Source organism: Stegodyphus dumicola, chromosome 6 (assembly GCF_044657685.1).
Source record: "Stegodyphus dumicola isolate Sdum_Otavi_A_Nest chromosome 6, ASM4465768v1".
NCBI classification, from domain to species: domain Eukaryota; kingdom Metazoa; phylum Arthropoda; class Arachnida; order Araneae; family Eresidae; genus Stegodyphus; species Stegodyphus dumicola.
In genome coordinates this window covers 24,651,396-24,674,799 of record NC_140773.1, presented here as the reverse complement: position 1 = coordinate 24,674,799, position 23,404 = coordinate 24,651,396, and the positions used below count along the sequence as shown (strand labels likewise).

The 23,404-nt window shown below is 36.3% G+C and overlaps 1 protein-coding gene across 1 annotated transcript in view; it reads left to right on the top strand.

The window, feature by feature from the left end:
• sowah (ankyrin repeat domain family member sosondowah) overlaps positions 1–23,404 on the top strand; it is a 231,852-nt gene that overhangs the window by 138,950 nt on the left and 69,498 nt on the right. Inside the window, exon 8 of the mRNA XM_085818190.1 lies at positions 19,104–19,176. Within this exon, the coding sequence (XP_085674316.1) occupies positions 19,104–19,176 (73 nt within the window). The remainder of the gene's footprint in view (positions 1–19,103; positions 19,177–23,404) is intronic.

The window sequence follows — 23,404 nt, the reverse complement described above, 5'->3', positions numbered from 1 at the left end:
GAAATCCCTTTAGGGAGAAACTTTGTATAGACGAATACATACTTAGGGAACTGAAAAACTTTTCTTTTCAGTATAGTAGCCATACTTGTCAAAGCATTTGTTCTAGAGGAATACGAATGCAATAGTGCTGCATAGGAGATATCAGTATTAAGTTCTAAAGCCACAAGCCACTTCAACACGTAGTACAATAGTATTACCTAATGGTTTTTTAACCATCCAAATGGTTTTTCAAAGGCCCGAAACAATGAAAATCTCTCAGTGCCTAGTCCGGCTTCTAGGAACGTTATTGATTAGATTAGCTAGTACCCTATTAAACGTTGTTAACGGAAGAGTCCTAACGTATAGCTGTGCATGCATATAGCATAACTGTAGCTGAGTAATCGCGCGTTGTCTTACGACAACAGGACGCCTTTTGAGGGAATCCTGTTCGCTTTCTGCGTGTCACTGCTTAAGTGAGGAATTCAATCAAAAGCAGTTTCTGGTGATTCCCAAAGGTCGCCGCCATAAACTTTCTTCTCTGATGGAGCTGTTTAGAATTTCTTCAAATAGGGTGATGGTGGGTATTCCATGATATGGATGCTTGCTTCATCTTAAGTGTCACGTGATGCAGCCGCTTTTCATCCCTTGTACAACTGCAGTGAAAATACGAACTACCTTCCTCATTAAAATGCATCAGGTATATGAGAGACAGTCCCATCCTTCTGGTTTGTGGTTATCTATGAGCTGCTTAGGCACCCAGTGGGATCATTTCTTCCGATAACCCACTTGCTCATGACCGATATTTTTAACTCTGCCCACTGAGATGATGAGTCTGTCACAAAAATCTCTAATTCGAATGCGACGATCATTTTGAATCAGATTTTCAACAAGGCAAACATTATTATTTGTAGCAGACATACTTAGCTGGCCAGATTGTTGCTAATTTTGTACGTTTGTCCTACCCTTATAGAAGTCATAGGATCAAAATCTAACATGTTTGCATGACGCAACATTAGCACCATATTTTTCTACAAGTTGACGATGAATTTTTACTGTTGAGGTCCACTTCAGACGCGATATCGAATAACGGATTTGGAAATATTTTATCGGCTGTTGCTACGCAGGCGGGAAATTTGAATGACAGGTGGATTAATCTTTTGTTACTTTCCTTTGTTCATTGCCTTTATACTTCGTGATACCTGTTTAAAGGTAGGGAATAAGAACAAACACTGTATTTTCAGAGTTTAAGATAGCAACTGTTTTGAACTCATTTGAAAAATGAGAAGAGACTAAACAAAGAGAAATAACTCTGTGTGTCGTAGTTTTGTTAGTATAATATCGTATATCTCATGTGGTTTCTAAATGTGTAAAAACTGCCTTTTTGGGTAAGTAGAAACTGCTTTTTTTAGATAATGAGTAGAATAATGACTGTCGCGGAAACTGCTTCGTTAGATAAAAGCAATTCAATATTTTATTGAAGAACTTGTTTTTAATCAGTTTTAGCATGGGGTTAATTGTGCAAGTTGCAAAATTATGTAGTGTATGCTAATGCTTTACATTATCTAAAATATAATTTATTGAATAATTCTTAGTGTGCTTACGTAAGATAACTTGTTTCGGGTTGTGTTGATTATTAAAAGCGCGCATGTTCCTCGCACTGCTTTATACACATTTCGTGATCATTGCATAAGAAGAAAATATTCAAATTTTTACTCAAGCCAGCCTCACGTTATAGTTAATGCTGTCGAGTTTTAGCTTTGAAACAAGCTGTTAGTACCAACCATACATATCTTTTCTTTCGTCCTTAGACACGAACCTTCTCTCCCTCTGACGCCAATGAATTTATCATCTTTCTAAAAACAATTTCATGATTATAAATCCGGCGGTGGAAGGAAGTCGTACGTAAATTGGGAGTTCTTTTTGTGGTAGAGGGTTGACACGATCCGCGGAGAGTGATGCCAAGTAATGGAGTGTTGGTTGTTTACAAAGTTTCATTTTTGTCCTAAGTGGTAGGATATGATCTCGTTATTGGGATAAGTGGGTTCTTAGCCCATTTATTTCTATTTATGCTTTCTTTAACTGAAAATGTTTAGCCATCGTGAGACAGCGCACCACTCACTCATTTGTTTTTTTAGAGAATAGAAGGCGCTTAAATGACGCGATTCGTTGTACCTTTCCAAAAAGCGAAGTTTTATCCGACACCTATTAAGATCAAACGAGGAGCGATCTACTACTCCGCTTAAATGCCATTAGGGCTTCGTCATTAGACTGAGAAAGCTACCTTTTAAAAGGACTTGCAATCCCCTCATTGGACAGACTCTAGCGCGGGAAGTGCCCCAAATTGCTTCATTGCGACAGACATCTCATGAGCGTTCGCTCTTTTGCCTACCTTCCCCCTTCTTTAAATCTGCAAAGAATGGAAGAAATGTCTCCTCGGAGGACGTTTTATCATCATTTCGTTGGGGTGTCTGGAAAGCGTCATGGATACCATTTGGATTGACTATACGCATGATTAATATATGCACAGAGAAGGGGATATGTGGTCGGTAGCCGTTTTTCGGTTGCAACAGTTCTTTCCCGAGGCATTAAGGACTGCTAGTATTAAGGGAAAAAAAAAAATATATATATATATCTTAACGCATAAAAGTGGCAAGTGATTTTGTATTCGAGGCTTGTAGCGTTACGTCTTTATATTCATTTGGATGTCGGAGTGCGGTTAAGAGACTCACTTCCCTTCCTCGCTCCCCACCGTAAATGTCATAAGTTTTTTTGTTATGTTTTACTTTCCATTTTTGAACTTGGCGTGAGGAATGTGGTGTGTGGTTTTCTTCGTAAGTGCAAAAAGTGAGATGTCCTGTATGCACGAAGTATGGCAGATTTATGAGAGGACGTACCTTTCCTCTTCATGTACTAATGTTTTGTGCATTTGGTGTGTTCGGGTTTGTAAAATGGTGTTGTTTCGATTTTTTTTTTTTTTTAATATCTTTGCCTTCCGGCGCAAAATTCATTAATTCCAATGTAGCAAATATGATAGGACATGCAAAAGATCCTACACACGCATATATATTTTATGCATAAAGCTGTGTATTTCAGATAAATATTTTGCTATTAAACTCTTCTTTTCAACGATGAAGGGTGTGGTGGGTAAGGCCATATTTTAAAGTTTATTTTACGTATTACCCTTGCTCATGTTTTATTAGTGTTAAAATGCAAAATGGGCTTCGGCGGTTGAAAATTTTAAATCTTTGGTTAAATTTTTAAGTAAATGAAAACTTTCCTTGTAAGCTTATTTGGCTAAAAACAGGAAAGTATTTTTGATGTTTATACAAATTAAAAATATCCATAAAAATTTTCTTTTTCAATAAAAATGTCAGAAATATTTCCTTTTACTATCAGTGTAACCCCCCAGTTGTATGAGAATATATATGTATTTCGTAAATTCGTAAAACTGGGCTAGAAAGCAAACTTAGATTGGCGTAAAATTTAGTTAAAATCTCTATCGATTTCGAGGGGAGATATGGACATACTAAGTACATTATGTACGATAGATTTATTACAACAATTTGATGTGCAATCTGTTTTATTTTCCTCGTAGAATTTGTACATAAAATTATGTTAGCAAACTGTAAATTTGTATAGTTATATCTAATATTTAAAATGGCAAATTAGTCATTGTTTTCGATACTGGAACTGTCTTAAAAGGATTGGGGCCCACCAGCGGCCGATTGGTAAAATCACTGAATTTTAGTCGTTTAATCTGGGATCGATTTCAGGCGAATGGGCTGGATGCGTTGCGTGTTTTCATGGTTTTCCCCAAGTGTAACGTGGATACAAACCCAGTTTTCCTGAGAAAGTCCTTCACGAAAGCATGCCTTCCCTTAGACAATTAACCCTAGTGTGCTTTGCCGCATTCAAATAAGCCAAACCAAACCAAACCTTAAAAGGATTAAACAAAACTTGTTCGTTTCGAAAAAAAAAAAAAAAAATATTTTGCAAATTTTTTCCGATTTTTCATTAATATATTTTATTATATTATTATTATTAAATTTTCGTTATTTATATTATAGTGAAGAAATGCGCCTTATAGTGCGGAATAACTTATTATCTGAAGTTGTAAGAATAGACCCTTTTCGGTATAAATGAAGGAAATCTTTAAATAAATAATCATGAGCAATAATTCTCATTAATCATTAAGGTATATTTTAAAGCATTTGTATGAAGAAACAATATAAAGTAAAAAGTGTCATAGCACTGTGCGCAGAAATTTTATAACTGATGTATGATATCTAGAATAATTATTAATAATTCTATTTTGAATCCGATACAAACATTTGTTATCTTCTTTAACTATACCTAGAAACTCTAAAGCCTGTAGAGACATTAGGATTTTTTTTGGAAGCCAGAGAGATGAAAAATATGCAACCGCCTTCGCCGGGAATCGAACCACGGACCTCTGAAATACCGGCTCAGTGTGCAGAACCACTACACCACGAAGGCTCGCTAGGAAAGTGGGAGAAATACCTTATATACTCCCCTTTTTAGAGGGCGACTAGGGTTTTAGGGAACCTAGTCGCCAAATCCTGGGTGCGGAGAGTCATCATCCACAACTCTTCTAGTTCGGGCGCCACTGTAGAGACATTAGGATTTTTTTTTTTGGAAGCCAGAGAGATGAAAAATATGCAACCGTCTTCGCCGGGAATCGAACCACGGACCTCTGAAATACCGGCTCAGTGTGCAGAACCACTACACCACGAAGGCTCGCTAGGAAAGTGGGAGAAATACCTTATATACTCCCCTTTTTAGAGGGCGACTAGGGTTTTAGGGAACCTAGTCGCCAAATCCTGGGTGCGGAGAGTCATCATCCACAACTCTCCTAGTTCGGGCGCCACTGTAGAGACATTAGGATTTTTTTTGGAAGCCAGAGAGATGAAAAATATGCAACCGCCTTCGCCGGGAATCGAACCACGGACCTCTGAAATACCGGCTCAGTGTGCAGAACCACTACACCACGAAGGCTCGCTAAGAAAGTGGGAGAAATACCTTATAAACCTACCTTTTGATTGATTATTTTTGAGAAATTTCTTTGCATCACTTTCGGAAGTTCGATAAGTTTGTTTCCTTAAGTAACGAATATGCTTTTGGAAAATCGGCCGGGGCTCATAAAAATCTTGACACAGTATTTCCTGCTATTTTGGGCCATGCCAACGGGTTACAGGCGAAGCTGCAGTAAAACTTAGATGATTAACTCATCCCCCCTCCTCATTGATTAATAGATATTAACTAATTTGATGGATGTCTACTATCTAGAAAAACTTTTGAACGAAAATGAAAGCTATGCCTTATCTGAAGAACAAATAATACTGGAATATTGTGAGTTGGAGTACGACCCAGGAGCATCTCAAAAGCCGCTTAATAACCAGTATTCATTACATGGCAATAAAGTATGAAATGATCGGAATCAAAATAATTTGACCTAATAAGCAGAGTGGATTCCAGATTAACATGGTAACGAGGTTTGACTGTACGTACGTGGTTGTCATTATTTTAGTTACTCATAATTTCTATTTTATTCTCATGCATATTATTTTTATCAGAAATAATTGCTTTCACTGAAGGTCAAAACATTATGACCACCTACTCAATAACGCGTTGCGAGATCTTTGGCCTGTAAAACAGCTGCAACTCATCTTTTGCTAGATGACTGGAGACAGATTGCACCAAATGTCTAAGTAGCAGTCACGCAAAGTCGAGATATTCCCACATGATTTTGTGTTTGAGTTCTGAGCTGTCGCTCCATGACATCCTAAATGTGTTGTATCGGGTTAAGATCCGCGAGTTAGGTAGCCGGGCATTATTTGGAATTCATCTTTATGCCCCTCAAACCAATCCAGCACATTTCGAGCCTTGTGACATGAGGCGTTGTCCTGCTGGAAGATTCCATTTCCAGTTAAGAAGACAGACGCTGTGTAAGCTTGCAACTGATCTGCAGTTATGTTCAGATAGTCCGCAGCTTTCATGGTCTGTTCTACCACAACTAAGAGCTCCAGAGCCGCCGATGAGAACGTTTTCCAAAGCAGCCTGTTTATGATCTACAGTACGCGGGGAGCAAATTTTCGCCTGAAAGACGGCGACGTGACCATCGACGAGATGAATGAGAAATCGTGACTCATCCGACCAGGCAACTTTCTTCCTCTTAACCATGGTCCATTCTCGATGTTCTCGCGCCCATTGTAGACGTAGTTGACAAGCGACGTGCGACGCTTGTTCAACAGAGGCACATGAGTGGGACGCCTGCGCGGTCCCATATCCAACAGTGTCCGCTGAACTGTGTGTTCCGAAGTACTTGCACTTGGACATGCATTGTATTGAGCTGTTACCTGAGCCACTGTCTGGTGCCGATTTTGCTCTACCAAGTGGGACAGTCTCCGACGTCCTTTTTCTTTAATGATACACGGATGTCCAATACCTTGGCGTCTACTGCTAGTTTCATCGGCATTTATCTACTTTGCATAAAAGCTCAAAACACTAGATCGTGAACAACCTATCAGCCGTGCAGTTTCGGAGATGCTCGTTCCGAGTCTTCGGGTCAGTACAATCTGCCCTCCATCAAATTCGCTTAGATCTGCAGCCTTTCCCATAACTCGCAAAAGCAAGTGCAAGAATCATTCCTTACCTTCTTCAGCAGCAGTTAAATATCATTCCTACTTAATCACGTGCCCTGTACGTCATCCAGACGAGTCATTAAAAATGTGATCATAATGGTTTGGCTCGTCAGTGTATGTTAAAAGCAACAGACTGCAGTAATTTCCTCCTGTTGTCAAAGACAATTACGCTTATATCAATTTCCGTCAGTGGCTATCGAGCGTAAAGCTTTTCTATTAGGCATATTACTCTGTCAGTCCAACTATACATGCGAGCTCGTTGCTCGTTGCCGAGCCAAAGTGCTCTGGAGATTTATCTCTCTAAAGAAGACCAGAGTTCCAAGGGCATCATCATCTTCTCTGATTGCAGATCAGCATTGCAAGCGATCCAGAAGGGCAAATGTCAACTCAGTCACCAGATCATTGAGCTCACAAACAAAATCATTGCTGCCCAGAGATCCTGCATCTTACAATGGATACCGGCTCATGTAAATATTTTTGAAGGATGTAAATATTTGAGAAGGCCGATGAGCTTGCAAAGACATCCCGTGATTCTCCTCAGCCATCTAACTGCCTAACCCTCGTTGATGCCAATGCAGTTGCCAGCCAAAGACTAATCGGTCAAGTTAAAGGAAACTCCATCCCGGAAATGAACTGTGACAGAGCCATATCGACTATCATAACTAGATTTAGGACAAATCACTTAAAAGGGATGAGGATTTCTGCAGACGGACAGCGTAGTTACATCAACATTTGTCCTCATTGCCCAGATGACATCCCACTGTCTCGCCATCTCATCTTCAGCTGCCCAGTAATCCAGGCCAGACTATTTGGCATCGGCATTGAAGACCCAGTGGACCTACTTTATACTGATAAAGCTGCCGAGGTTGCAAAAGCTGTCTTTGACAGTTTCCAAGCTATATAATTGCACTTTGCCATAGACACGACATCATCATCAGCATTACTCTGTCATAAGGCAAGATTAAGTTGCAGGCCTATTTTAAATATTTTATTATGCGACTCGTACAATATGAGTTATTTTTTTTTTTTAATTTCGTACTCATTTAAAGCTGTTAATATCTGAAATTTGTATATTCAATGATTCGTGATAGTCGTAATAACTTTAACCAAGTGCTGTAAATTTATGCTTAAGAAAATATGAGTGCTGAGCATAATCAGCTGATTCTGCTTGTTTGTTTTCAAATGATTTCCTGTTCCTGTTGTTTGCTTATTTGCATTAAAATGGAGACTGCTGGTGCATTCCTTAGAATCTGCAGCTTACCATTTTTTGTGATACGATTTTCGGAACTTGGATCTGCTCAACATTTTGATGTGTCTTTTTATCAAGATGACACTCTCATTAATTTGAATTCAGAAGATTTAAAATGTTCTTACCAATATGTTGTAAATTTTTACGGAAAAACAAAATTGTGCATTTAAAGAATTTTTCGAGGGGGAGCCTGTGATACTTATTTTTCTGAGTCATGCCTAAAGATGAGAGTTTCGTATCAACCCTAATTTATTCCCAACGGACTTTCTGTCCTAAATGGCATTCTTCGCTAAAATTTGATGAATACGTCCGAGTCTCATTTCTTCAGACAAACTGTAAGGCTTTAATCATGCTTACCATCTCCTCTTCACAAGCCTGATAGACCATTAACTATTGTTACGAATTTGATACATATGTAAATAATTTTAGTGAAATTGTAGTATTTGTATAGTATAACAAGACGATGCTGTACTGGAAAAATAAGAATACAGAGGCAAGTCTATTCAACACTGAGTAAATGGCTATCTCGCTAAATTGGCATGATATTGCCAAGCTGGCGATAGTTTTGTCGCCAAATTTGACAAGATATCGCCCAAAGTCGTCAAACTTGCTGACTATTTTGCATGTTTTGATCCTCTCCCTGTATAATTGGCGTGATATCGCCAAGCTGTAACCATATCCAGCCCTCATATGCCTTTCGTAATTTCGAGAAGGTACTAGAGATTTCTCACCGGTCTGGGGGAACTATAAGACCAGAGCGAGCATCGGTGTCTCAGTTGTTGAGTTCAGAGTGAGTTCTTAGTATCTGTAGGAGCTTTGCATTGTGCACTTTGCTTTGCTGTGTTTAACTTTCTTAGTAGTTTGTAGTATAACTACTGATTTTACTCTGTAATACTGAGGAGCTGTACGAGTATTTTTGTGGAAAGTTCTAGAATTGTAAACTGTGTTTCTTTTGGTAAAAATAAATCTTGCCAAACTGTCATCGGTTCTGTGTGCACTGAATCTATTAAGAACCCGAACGCGGGCGATTATGTGTAATGAACAAGACAAAATAAACGCCTTAACATGGACATAGTCAAAGTATAGTCGATACCTAATATAGCGGCCGCATTGTAAAGATTGGTGCAAAATGGCCCTAACTGGTAACAGTATATCAAATTCACTCACATTCTAGTGACCATGGATTATAATGTCCTAGTTAAAATTAAACTCCGTTGAGCTGTGTTATCCTTCTTCGTGCTGAAAAATTAATCCGACGTATTACAAAATCTCAAAGGTCACTCTCCCCCCTTTTTGTGTGCTCGGGTATTAGCAGTAAAGTCTGCAAAACGGGCTTTTTTCTGCCCTTAAGAAAAGGTAATAGCTATTGCTGCTAGTGTGTTCCAAGTGAATTATAAAATGCATATCTCATGCTATACAGGGCTTAATTTAGTTTTCTAATTCGTGTTAAAATCAAACAATGTTTTAATATACGTCACTGTTTGGTTTAAAGCTGAATATGGCTGATACCTACAAATTTCAAGAGTAGGGTGAAAAATCCTCTATTTTTATTTTATTTTACTAAGATTCTGTGACAAAGTAAGAATTATAGATGATTTTTCGTCACTTTCCGAAATTAGTTTCTCACTTGCAGATTTCTGAATTGTTTGTTAAAAAAGTTCTCGTATTCACTTTGTATTGTCTCTACCTCCTAAATCTTGTTCTCTGGCATAGTCGGCATCCACAAGCAATGCTGTCCTTTTTTCCATCCACGAGAGGTAGAGTGGGGAGGAAAGAAAAGGTATCTGTCTTCTTCAGAAAGCGCAGAGTGGAATATAATTTTCTCCCGGTTGCTTTAAAAGGGGATCTTCTTCCTTTTGCGGATGGACGGATTGATATGCGGGAAAGGAGGTAGTTAATCAAATGATTCATAGTCGTCATTCGAATGCGTGATGGATGATGGTGCGCGCGAATATAACTCCATTCGTCTGCTTTCCTCTCCTATGCACTTCATTGTGATGGATGAAGAAAGCGGCTTTAATCCATAAAAGACCCTCTCCAAGATTCTTCGGACGAATGGACCGCAGGAAAAGTATCCCCCCTTCCAGCCACTCGAAGGTTAGGTAGTTACTCGGTATTGTTATCGTGGCGGGTCAGATATTCCATGAAGGTGTCGTCTGCGGGTAAGGGGAGCGATGGAGACCTACTCATCTCGTCCGCGTGTCGGACATTTCATGGGGTCCGAAGAGCTATTTGCGGATCGCTAGCGCGTGAAATTTTTCATAAGACCTCGCCGACCCCACCAACGCTCGATTGCGCACCCCACCACCCTCACCGAGACCTCATTTCCAAATCAGCATCCCTTTCCTCGCCTGTCCGAGGAGTTCTCTGTCTTATTGTGAGACGGAAGTTTTCGAGATTGTATTCGAAGACGAATGGACTGTGTAAAATGGTGCCGTTTCTCCATCACTGTCGGATGAATCGTTTATTTTTCCCCAAATATCTGAATTTTTATTTGATGTGTAGAAATGGTTTGCAACGAGGACGTACGCACACTTCTTAATGAAAAATTTATTGCGTTTTCAAGTAGTTAGCGATACGATCCTAAGCGGAATGAAAAAGTATCAAGTATAAATTTGTATGCAAGGTAAGCATTCCATATAGTATTATCGCCCCTTTCCGGTTTTTTATAATCAACAGAGTATTTTAGTTGAGGGAGCTCAGAAAAGTAATTTACATGCAACTTTGTGTAGCACTGTTAAAGCACTTAGAAATTGCTCTATTTGCAATCTTGAGCAAAGATATTTTGTGAAGTTTTTTTTTTTCGGGGGGGGGGAAGTTACAGGCAATGAGACTTTTAAATTTTTGTTTGTGTTTTTCCGCGTAAGATGTTTATGATGGATGGCGAGGTTCTGTTCTAATATATTTACTTCACTTGTATGGAAAAGCTTTATTATAATCGTTGATTTTTGTCAGCTACGTGCGGAAAGTTAAACTTCCTCCACTGATTGATCATACGAGCGTCTTTTATCTTTACATAGGCATCCAGTGTTTTTCTGAACTTCCGATACCATCGCAGAAGGCTGTGGTGCCTTGTTAGATCTGTATCGCTTTGAATTAAAGATGAATGTTTTACAATAACAATGGATAAGCATTTTGAATATTCTTTACTTTAGACGCTTTCTGTAGTAACTTCGTCATTCTAAAAATTCAATTCTTATCTGTTGCAATATTCCTCACAAGAAAGTTTGCGCGCTGAAAATCATTTAAGTTCTTTTTTTTTTTTTTTCTTCCCCCTCGGTCCAATTTGCCCAGAACGACTATTAATTTCGTTTTGGCATTTTTGGCGTTGTTCACTATAAATGTCGGTTCACTTTTCAAATTGTTGCCACCAAATATTAGAGCCCTGTATTTATACTTAAAGAAATTAAATAATGAAGAATTTGCATAAATGTATGTATGTTTCTCGCATTGTGATAAAACAAACCGAACCTTAGAGCCATCAAATTTTGAATATTGAACGTTTCCACCCGAATATGGGCATCTGGAAGCCCGAATTTGAAATTAGGAATTTGTTTTATTATCAATTTCATATTTTGTAAAACTTTAACGAATTTTTGATTAACAAACTCAAGGATTTCAAAGAGAGCGATGGCAGCACTGTACAGAAAAAAACATTTTTATCTCCAGCGCACGAGAATGTGTATCGGAAATTCTAAAGATATGCTCATTTTAAAATTGTAATTAATATGCTGATTGCGATATTGTTCTTAAACTGAATTTAATGGTTTAAGTGCGAAGAACATGATATTTAATAAATAAAGGTAACAAACAAAATGTTAAAAAAACGCCCCTTTGGACATAATTTCAAATGTGAAACCTTTAAATTTTTTTGAGGGGAGCATGAATATCAAGAACACAGCAGTCTTTAATAAGCTTTGCGAGGAAATGTGTATAGCTAATATCATTTCAAATTGCATCTCTTTTTTTTTTTAGTCCAAAGGGATTTGAATCCCGAAGGACTATTAGTTTCGTTTTGGCATTTTGCGTCGGACTCATAAATGTCGGTTCACTTTTCAAACTGTTGCCACAAAATGTTGAGTCCTGCATTATATTTGAAGAAATTAAATAATGAAAAATCTGCATAAATGTATGTATATTTCTCGTATTGTGATAAAACAACGGTACATAGAGTCATCGAATTTTGAATAACGTAATCCTCCAACGAATATGAGCATGTGGAAGACCAAATTTGAAATTTGAAATTTGTTTTATGATCGATTTCCTATTTTTTAAAACTTTTAAAACGAATTTTTGATTAACAAACTCAAGGATTTCAAAGCGAGCAATGGCAACGTTGTGCAGAAAAAAACATTTTTATCTCCAGCGCGTGAGTCTCTGTATCGGAAATTCTAAAGATATGCTCGTTTTAAAACTACGAGTATTTTGCGATATTGCTGTTGCACTGGATCTTATGGTTTAAGTGCGAGGAACATGATATTTAATAAAGAAAGGTAACACACAAAATGTTAAAAAACGCCCCTTTGGACGTAATTTAAAATCTGAAACATTTCAGATTTATTTATTTACTTATTTATTTATTTATTTATTTTGTCCTTTCATGTCTCTCAAAATTCCTCCAATAAATGTCGCTTACTTTCCTTGTACATGTAAAGTGTTATAGGTGGTGCCATAGATGCGTAACTGGTTTATGCATTGCATTGCCTTGTTAATGCAGAACCTCTCTTCTTTTTAAAAGCTAAATTCCAATTATGAACTTACTGCGCTTGTAAGTAGTTTATAACAGAATTCGATGTTACTTGTGATGATCGGTGATTCTTCGTCGTGAGCGTCGGTGAACTGAAACTGTGTAATTGCATTGTGAATGCAGGTTCCGATTAAAATTCCAGGTTTTCTGAATTGTGCATCGATATGCTATTTCTTTTAAGCAGAATTCGATATTATTGTGATGACCGACGATTTTACGCCGCGAGTGTCAGCTGACAAACTCCTTCCATAATTACCATGCTGAAAATGCGTAATTGCATTACTTGTTCCCGATTTCCTTTAGCCCCCGTCCGATACTTAAATTCCAAATATGCAACTTAGTGCACGTGGATACACCCATTCTTTTAAACAGAATTCGGTACTTTGCTGTGATTCAGATGATTTTACACCGTGAGTATCATCTTTCAGAATTATCTTGATGAAACTGTGTAATTGCATTGTTACTGCAGGTTCTGTCCTTTTTGTAAACTCCAGATGTGCTGTGTGGTTGTGTTCTTGTGGCTATGGCAGTTTTTAAAATGAGAATTCGATAATGTTCTGCCGTGAACGGTGATTCTGCGCCGATCATCGCAGAACATCATTTAAGATTCGGCTGAGCGACATCTTCTAGAATTATCATGCTGAAACTGTGTAATTTTGCTATGGAAAATCGAGTGAATAAAGTGAGGAACTTTCTGGAGCTACTGTTCGTCTGTACGACGCCCATCCCCACCCCATTGCCCAAGCCAGCGAGCTTCTCTCTCCGTGCACACGCGGAAGGAAAGAGTCCCTCTCGTATACATTAAGGACCATCTGTTCGCCGATATTCTCAGCGAGGGAATATGCAAAGCGATGGAATCCTCCGGTCGCGCACAGCTTGCGAGAAAGGAAGAGGCGTGCGTCGATATTAAAACAAAAGGCCTCGGATATCCACTTCCCAGATATATATCGGATAGATAGATATTACTTTAAATTTATTAAACGGTCGGCATTCGCCAAGTTTACACGCCGATTGTTGGCCCGACTTAGAACACTCTCTCCCGCGACAGCTGGCTCCTCCAGAGAACATGCAGATTCGTTCCTCGGTCGCATCTATTTATTTCTCCGGGATCGATTCCCGTCGTTTGACTTTCAAAAGAGTCTTCCCAGGGCTTCATTCCTTCTACTGGAACGTGTCGATGGAAAATTTTCTCGCGAAGGATCTGTCCCTCGAATCGTCAACTCCTTTCTCTTATCCCCACCCCTCTTCCTGTGTCTTGACAGACGGAGGAAATTTTATTATTTTACATATGCCGAAGAGAATACTCCTTTTCCTAACTCGGACTAGACTGCGAAACTTCATGGAAGGATATACATATATATTCGAGAATTTTCAGGTTTGGTTCCGGTTTTTGGCTTTGCGTTCCAGCATCGCCCACCCCCTTTGATATCTAGCAGAAGACATACTTGCTGCAGATTTAAGAGAGATTCATCCCCCCTCCCCTTTATGCGAGTTTAAGTTCAGAACATTCCCATCTTCTTTATTTAAATGCATTCAAAAATCTGTTTGCTGCGAAGAACTTTGATAAAATGAGCTCTTCCCTCTCCCCCGTTTTCGATTCTTCCTTGATCTTCTAGCAGCAATTGTAAAAGAGCTCTTATCTTTTCGTTTTCATGGTTCAAAATCATGCTTGAAAAGAGAGATTTCGAAAGCTTTTTCAAAAGTTGCTGTTGGTTGAGTGACTCGTAGGTCAGTCTTTGACAAATGGAACATTTTTTGTGCTTGAAAAGAAAAGAGTTTTAGATTCTCTTTCCTCCGTTTTCGATTGGAATATAATGTAAACTTAGAATTTTTGTATTTGAATTCTGTATGCCATTATATCGTTAATATGTAGTTTTTATTTCCGTTCTTTGTAATATTATCCGTTTTAAAGATGCATTCAAATACCAGTCCTCAGTTTTATGCTGAACACTGCCTCATAAATTTTTCTTGAGCTAAGGTAACATTTTAGACGTGATACGAGTGCATAATGGCTATCATTAAAGTATGTCACTCTATTTTGTAGTCCGTTATAATGAATTGTCTGTCTTTGATGGTAATACACTGCTTATCAAAATTAAAGGATAATCTGGCCCCCCTCCAAAAAAAACTTCCTTTCTGATTAAAGTTTTCAATTAATTTCCTTTGCTGTCAAATTAATTATATTAATTATGTAAAACTGAATTCAAAGTTGTAATTCTGCGCATAGGCTAGTGCTTGAAATTGCAAATTAGGCGACTGGAAACGTGTTGAACAATGGAGTGATGTTGGAATTCGGGTGTGTAATGTTTTTTAAATGCGATTGCTGAGAGTCGCAGTATTCATTATTTATGGCAGATGTTGAAACTCGAGTGTGTAGTGTTGTTTAAATGTGATTTCTGAGAATCATCAATATTCATTAGTTGTGACTGGAAGGCATCATTAAGACCATTATCTGTCTTTGTCGGTTCGAAGAAATTGTGAAGCGTCTACAAAAACTCAGCTGCCACAGAAATTCAAATCAGCCGTCTCTACTATTCCAGGAAGAAAGTTTTATTTACTGTTGCATGACGAGGTTGAACTTTGGACGAGAAAACCTGCGATTTTATGTCTCACTCCACATTATCTTCCAGAAGGGCATATTTATCGTTGCTATCTTCAAATTGAGCCAAAAAGCTTGAAATCGTATGTTATTTAGAGACGAATCCAGGTATAGCCCTGAACTGTGACTCTAGATGCGTTTTGATCTGCTGAGAACGCGCAACTTGTTCGCGCTTTTTCCTGGAAGATCCTATTTCCATGAAAGGTTTTTGTTGGTGTGGTTGCAGTCATAAGAAATTACTGCATCGAGCTACCATCTTTTGTAGAGATATTAGGTTTTTTTTTTTTTTTTTTTTTTTTTTTTTTTTTTTTTTTTTACAGGAGAGATGAAAAATGAGCTATTCCCTAACTAGACTCGAACCACAAACCTCTGGAATACGTGCTGAGTGTATTGACTACTACACCACGAAGGCATGCTAAGAAGGCGGGAGAAATACCTTATATGCATCTCCTTTTAAAGGGCGACTGGGGATTAGGCGACCCAATCGCCGAATCCTGGTGGTGGAGAATCAGAATCCACCACAGTTCGGTGTTCGGGTGCCACTGTAGAGACATTTACAGTGGTTCGGGTGCCACTTTTTAGTTCGGGTACCACTGTAGAGGGTTTTTAATTTTAATTTTAATTTTATTTTTGGAAGCAGAAGCGATGAAAAATGAGCAATGCCTTCGCCGGAACTCGAACCACGGATCTCTCGAATACGCGCCGAGTGTGCTGACCACTACATCACGACCGCATGCTAAGAAGGCGGGAGAAATACCTTATACTTTGACGGAGTTTCTGTGAGCGGTCACGGGTTATGTGGGCTAAGTCTTAGATCTCCATATAAAGGGGACTGCTGGTCCTGATCTTTCGCTTATTGATAGAGAAGATATCACTTGAATAAACTGGCCAGCTTACTGACTGGTACACATATTTTTTTGTGACAGAGTGTATGTTCAGTAGTTACAGTTCGCATTCAGCCGAATTTTTTAGACTCGCTTGTCATACTTCAATTTATAAATTATAATTTTTTATCATATGTAAATTGTAGCAAGTGTATAATATTTTGAATATAGTAATTCGCTGTAAAGCAGGTCTGTGAAAGTTGTTGTTGATTTCATTGATATTAAAAAAATATCGCTGCCAGTTGAGTCCAAAATTTTAAATCTCTAGTGTATTCAGTAGGCTGCACAGTTTTGCTAATGCAAATACAGCTGTGCTGAATAATCGTTTATAGAAAGTTCCCTCTGTCTTATTTATTTTCTGGTTAGTGACTAGGTGAATGAAACTATTTACTAACAAAATACTATAAATAACTTTAAAATACGGTTAAAATGAAGGCAGTTAAAAAAAGTAGGGAAGAAAAATAAACAGTATTATAAAATTAGCTTCACTATTTAGTAAATGCAACTTCTTACTAAAGATACTCATTTATAGATAATTGTTACTACAGAATCACTTATTTATAGGTAACTTAAAATGACAATTAATCTGAGGGTAGTTAAAAAAGCAGGGAAGAAAAATAAACCGCATTATACATTTAACATGTGCTATTTTCTAAGCGAAAATATTTTCTAAAATAATACTGACTTTTAAATAACTTGTAGGGTCTATTTGTGTATCTTATAAGTGAGAACTGTAAGAGTAGTAACTGCACAGGAGGAGGGTTAAAAGTACCCTTTATTAACTCTTTAAAATTTGCAATGCGTCAGCTCGACGCTAACACACTACGCCTCGCTTGGGCGGTAACTGTAATCACAGAACTAAACTAAAAATTCGAAGATATATGCACAAGTATTAGAACCAAGTTACAAGGGCTCAGATATTCCTGTTATTTAAACCGTGTCGAAACTAGTGTTGGCATGTAAATGTAGTTAAGTCATGTAAACCGGCAATAACTCCGAGAGTACAAGCTGACGCAACGGAGGTGACGGCAGTAGTTTAACTCTCTCTAACTTCGGTTTTTAAACTCTTTCTTCACAAACTAGAATTTGCATTCCTTCACGCGCGCTACCAAATTTAAATATTCTGGCATTGACAATTATAAGAATGAAGGCTTATAGGAAATTTTAAAATTAAACTTGTTAGTTAAAATAAATATAAATTCCTACAAACTATTAATAAAAGTACTTCATTTATAGAGAACTATTACTAAAAAATACTCATTTATATTTATATATTTATTACTAAAAATGCTTATTTATAGATAACTATTATTGAAAAAATGCTCATTTATAGATAATTATTACTAAAAAATACTCACTTATAGATAATTATTACTAAAAAATACTCATTTATAGTTAATTTTTACTAAAAAATACTCATTTATAGATAAGTATTACTAAAAATGCTCATTTATAGATAACTATTACTAAAAAAATACTCATTTATAAATAACTTGAAATGGCGGTTAATCCGAGAGCAGTTAAAAAAGGACGGGGAAAAAAAAAAAAAAAAAAAAAAAAAAAAAAAAAAAAAATTACTGCGATTAAAAGGAAAATTCTATTAACTTCTTGCTTGTATTTTCAAGCAGTTTAATCTGGAAAATACATTCATTTGGTTATGTTAAATAAATTAGTATTCACTCTCTTTCTTCCTTTTCCTATGGATATTTCTTCCTTCCCTCGCGGTCCCACCAGCGGCCGAGCGGTAAAGTCGCTGAACACTGGTAGTTCGGTCCGAGGTTTGAATCCCGCGAACGGGCTGGCTACATGAGTGTTTCCGTGGTTTTCCCCATGTGTAACGTGTATACGAGCCAGTTTTCCTTAGAAAGTCCTCCACAAAGGCATCCCTCCCCTTATCAAATAGCCCTAGTGTGCTTTGCCATAATTAAATACACCACACCATCCTTCCCTCGCAGTATACACACCGTTTTCGCTTACTGTACTTTTATATTTATATAAGAACCCATGCGAAATAGTAGATTAATTGCGTTACACTCGAGTTATTTTTAAGATTGAGCAATTTAACTGTTTACGAATGACTTTACAATGTTTATATCAGTGATTCTCAATTTGTTTTGCCCTATGCACCCCTTTCACCATAGCTAGACGATGATTCCCTGCCCCGTCCTTTCCAAAACTCGAAAACGTAAATATGCATTTATATATGTAAAATAAATATGCATTTATTTAAATTTAGTTATTTTTAATGCGTTTTATTAATTAAACAAAAGAAATATATAGAAAATGTTGATAAATGCCAAAACTTGAATAAAAGTAGTTTTTTATATTTATAAGCTAAATGCTTAACAAATAAATAAAATGCTAACACTATTAACCCGGTTTTTTATATTAGTACAATTAAACTGCATACTTATTATTAAGTACAATTAAATTGCATACTGCTGTGAATAAAAACAACATTCAAATACTGTGAGATCATCTGCTGTCCCTGCTGTTATTCCACGCATTTTTCTGCTCTGTGTTTCTCCATGGACAGTTTTGTTTTACGCTGTTGGTTTATAAATTGTAATTTTTTTATCGTTCCGCAGTAAGTAAATTTATCTTTTGCTTTTAGATTGAGCCAAGTTAATTCGCCCCGGATTATTTGGGAGTAACTGTATACAGTATGATGTTGACTGAAGTTTATTGTTAAACTGAGTTGACTGTAATATTAAAGTATTAAATGCTTATGCACAACTTTTAAGCTGGCTCATTGTTAAGCCTCCTTATTGATTAATGGATGGGGATGAAAAAAGTAGAATAAATGAATAGGAATGAAAAAATACCGTTATATAATTTATCAGTTTTTGAGTTTCATTTGTTATTACCAGCATACTTCGATTTCGAGTGCAAACCAGTTTAAGATAATTTTCTCTTTCATTTTTCTATGTCGATAAATATGCTTTTTTCACAGTGGATTCTTAATTTTTGTTCCCTATTTCAGGGTTACAGTGCTATGCATCTCGCTGCCATGTTCGGACGAGAAGAAATAATGGAAGTTCTCATTAACACATATCGTAAGTTAACTTTACGAATTTCATTGAAGAATAATTTTGGTGGGAGGGGGACGTGGAGTTTGAACTCAGATATTTTAATTTAGATATATTTTACGCACATTACGTGCTTTTCAATTTACTTTTATAAATCTTGTGTAAATGAATTAAATAAAATTTATTACTTGCATGAAGTATTTTTAGTAATTTTTCCATCATTTATTATTATTGTTATTATTACTTTAGAGAAATAAAGCTTTCTAAGAAAAATTACGGACTTAATAAAGGTGAAGGTTGAAATAATGTTCTTGTGATTTTATTAATTAAGTTCTGTTAGTCTCGAAATGGGATTTTGCGTCGAATCAGTATAAATACATCGTTTCACTTTTCATTCGAGTCTGTTACTAGTCGGCAAAATAAAAAATATTTATTTTTCAAATTGAATCTATCTGTTGTAGACTGCACTATTTGAAAGCAATAGATGCAGTTCTTAAGAATATTCGTTTCTTGCATTTGAAACGGATTGATTTAAATAATAATGCACTTAGTTCATGATGTATCTAGTTAAAAATATTCAACATTTTCATAAAATGGTCTTATATATTTTTAACCTAAAAGGGTGTTGGGCTATTAAACAGCGTTTTGAAACAGCATTTTACGTCGAATCACTAAAAGTTTTGAATCGCTTTTTAAATTGTTGCCTCCAAATATTATCGCCCTGTATTATATTTAAAGAAATTAAATAATGACGAATCTGCATGAATGTATATATGTTTCTCGCATTGTCAAAAAGAAATGATACCTAGAACCATCAAATTTTGAATAACATAGTCCTCCACCTGAATATGGGTACCTGCAGCCCGAATTTTGAATTTGTTTTATTGTCTGTGTCATATTTTGTAAAACTTTAATTTTTGATTAAAATACTCAACGAATTGAAAGTGATCAGTGGCAGTAATATACGGAATAAAACATTTTTATCTTCTGTGCAGGAGATTTTGGAAATTCTTAAGGTATGTTATTTTTAATCATTTTTAGCCCAAAGTAGCATTAGCCCATATGCTCTTAAAACGTCTATGTAAATGAAAAAAAGCCTCTTTGGGCGTAGTATAAAATCTGAACAGATTTTATATAATATTTTTCTTATTTATTTCATATTTTGTAAAACTTTAATAAATTTTTGATTAATAAACACAGAGATTTCAAAGCGAGCAATGGCAACACTTCAAAATAAAACATTGGTATCGTGCGAGACTGTCTATCGGAAATTCTAAAGCTATGCTGTTTTTAAATATTTTGTCGGTCGTTGAATTGAATTTTATGCGACGTAAACAAAGTTAACACACAAAATGTGAATAACAAAAATAGGAAAGAAAGTTTTGTAAGAAACCTCACTAAGAAAATTGATCATTGTTATGATAAACTAAGAAAAGTCTGTAAAATTGTATGCCAGCTGTATCGAAATTCTCAACATATGCTGTTATGCTGCTTTTAAAATTCACGTATTAATACGTCTACGTAACAAATGTCTCAGACAGTGTTATGTTAGTAACATTTTACAGAAGGATTTGAGAGTATCACACAAATTCGTGATGCGAAAACATGCTGCTCAGGCTTTGCGTCATCCATATCCTATTGTTCTTTATGTTGATGAAATCAGTAAAGATTTGTTTTTAATGCATATACATTAAGCATTAAAAACAAATCTTTACTGATTATATTATTAATAACATCTCAGCCTTTCATGAATACCAAAGACATCTAATATCAGTCCTCATTCAAAGAAGAATTGTTTGGAAAGAAAGAGATACCTTACCGTCAAGATTTCGTAATTGTCGCTGCTTCAAACTGAAATTTTAAATTTAGAAATCTGATGGGGCTCTCTGCAGCTAGAAAGTCATTTGTATTAGTATTATTAGTCCAAAGCGCGTTAGCCCAGAAGGGCTATTAATTTCGTTTTGACAGTTTGCGTTGGTTCACTATAAATGTCGGTTCATTTTTCAAATTGTTGCCACCAAATATTAGAGCCCTGTGTTATATTTAAAAAAAAAATAATTATGAATCTGCATAAATGTATGTATGTTTCTCGCATTGTGATAAAATAACGGTATCTAGAGCCATCCAATTTTGAATGACGTGATCTTCCACCGGATATGGGATCTGGAAGGCCGAATTTGAAATTTGTTTTATTGCTGATTTCATATTTTGTAACACTTTAACAAATTATGAAACTTAACAATATCAAAGCAACTCACTCAACAATACTCAACAATATCAAAGCAAACAATGGCAACATTGTATTGGAAGGGGGAGAAAGAAAATTTTTTTATCTCCAGCACGCGAGACTCTGTATCGGAAATATTAAAGATATGCTCATTCTAAAATTATTTTGCGATATTGCTGTTGAATTGAATTTTAAGTGCGGAAAACGTGATATTTAATAAATAAAGGTAACACACAGAATGTTAAAAAAACGCCCCTTTGGACGTAATATAAAATCTTAAACCTTTCAGATTTTTTTATTTTATTTATTAGTCCAAAGGGATTTGAATCCCGAAGGACTATTAGTTTCGTTTTGGCATTTTGCGTCGGACTCATAAATGTCGGTTCACTTTTCAAACTGTTGCCACAAAATGTTGAGTCCTGCATTATATTTGAAGAAATTAAATAATGAAAAATCTGCATAAATGTATGTATATTTCTCGTATTGTGATAAAACAACGGTACATAGAGTCATCGAATTTTGAATAACGTAATCCTCCAACGAATATGAGCATGTGGAAGACCAAATTTGAAATTTGAAATTTGTTTTATGATCGATTTCCTATTTTTTAAAACTTTTAAAACGAATTTTTGATTAACAAACTCAAGGATTTCAAAGCGAGCAATGGCAACGTTGTGCAGAAAAAAACATTTTTATCTCCAGCGCGTGAGTCTCTGTATCGGAAATTCTAAAGATATGCTCGTTTTAAAACTACGAGTATTTTGCGATATTGCTGTTGCACTGGATCTTATGGTTTAAGTGCGAGGAACATGATATTTAATAAAGAAAGGTAACACACAAAATGTTAAAAAACGCCCCTTTGGACGTAATTTAAAATCTGAAACATTTCAGATTTTTTTTTTTTTTTTATTATTTATTTTTATTTTTTTAACCGTTTGACAAAATTTCCTATTTTATTGAGCGAGGTGAATGAGAAGAAGGGTAAAATTAGGAGAGAACTGACTGAAAGCTTTTAAAGAATTACCATATTTTCTCATTCGCGCTCTTATGTTGTAGGTAAGCACGTTCCGGCTATCAGTTGGAAAAGTCTGTGGTTTGAATCCTGGAGAGAACACATTTGATTTTTCACCTTTCCTGCATTGAAAAGCTAATATCGCCGACCTAAAATATGCTTCTTTATAATTCATTATTACTTGAATTTAATCGGCGAGTCTTGTGTCTCTTCATAGTCGCTTTTTAAGCGGGAAGGATGTAATACATTTTCATATTTTCTCGTGCGAACTATTTATCTTTCAAGCGGTTAGCATATACGGCCTTCATTTGGAAGATCAGTTGCTCGAATTTCGGCGAAGGCGTTATTAATATTTTGCGTTTTTTTATTCCCGAAAGCCTATGTTTCTGCAAACTACCTTATGTAAAGTTACTTAAGCAATAAACTTCGTATGCAATGCTGAATCAGTTGTTTGAGCATGAATGATTTAGCTGTACCCGAAAGAAAGTAAGATATCAGAGATAAATTCATTTAATACTCGGCATAAGAACTGTTTGGAAAGCCTTAAGCCTACCTCTTGAATAATGTTGCCAGTAGCGATGAACTATTAGTAATCGAAACTTCCTTAACTGTAAATTCATGTATTAGAAATATTGATAATCGTTTTGCTTATGTGCTTCGCCATCATGGAAGCTATGGGTATAAAAGTGATGATTTCTTAGCTAAAGATGCTTTAAATTCATCCATCGACATCGTTAAAAGTTTTCCAAAGAGTTATTGGAAGTTCTTTTATACTTAGAAGCTTTTATCTAAGTGGAATGAGAGTTACATTTCATCTTGTGATGCTGGGGGCACCAAAAGGTTCTTTCCTTTTATTAACCGGAGAATGGATTCCTAAAAGAAAAAGCTTCGCTGGCAGCGAAGTCTCGCCTAGCTAAGGAAAACATGTCCCGGCTACACTGGATATTTTGAAACTTTGCCGAAAATGTACAGTCTGTAGCTCTGTCCATCAACCAATCAGACGGAAATTCTGCTTC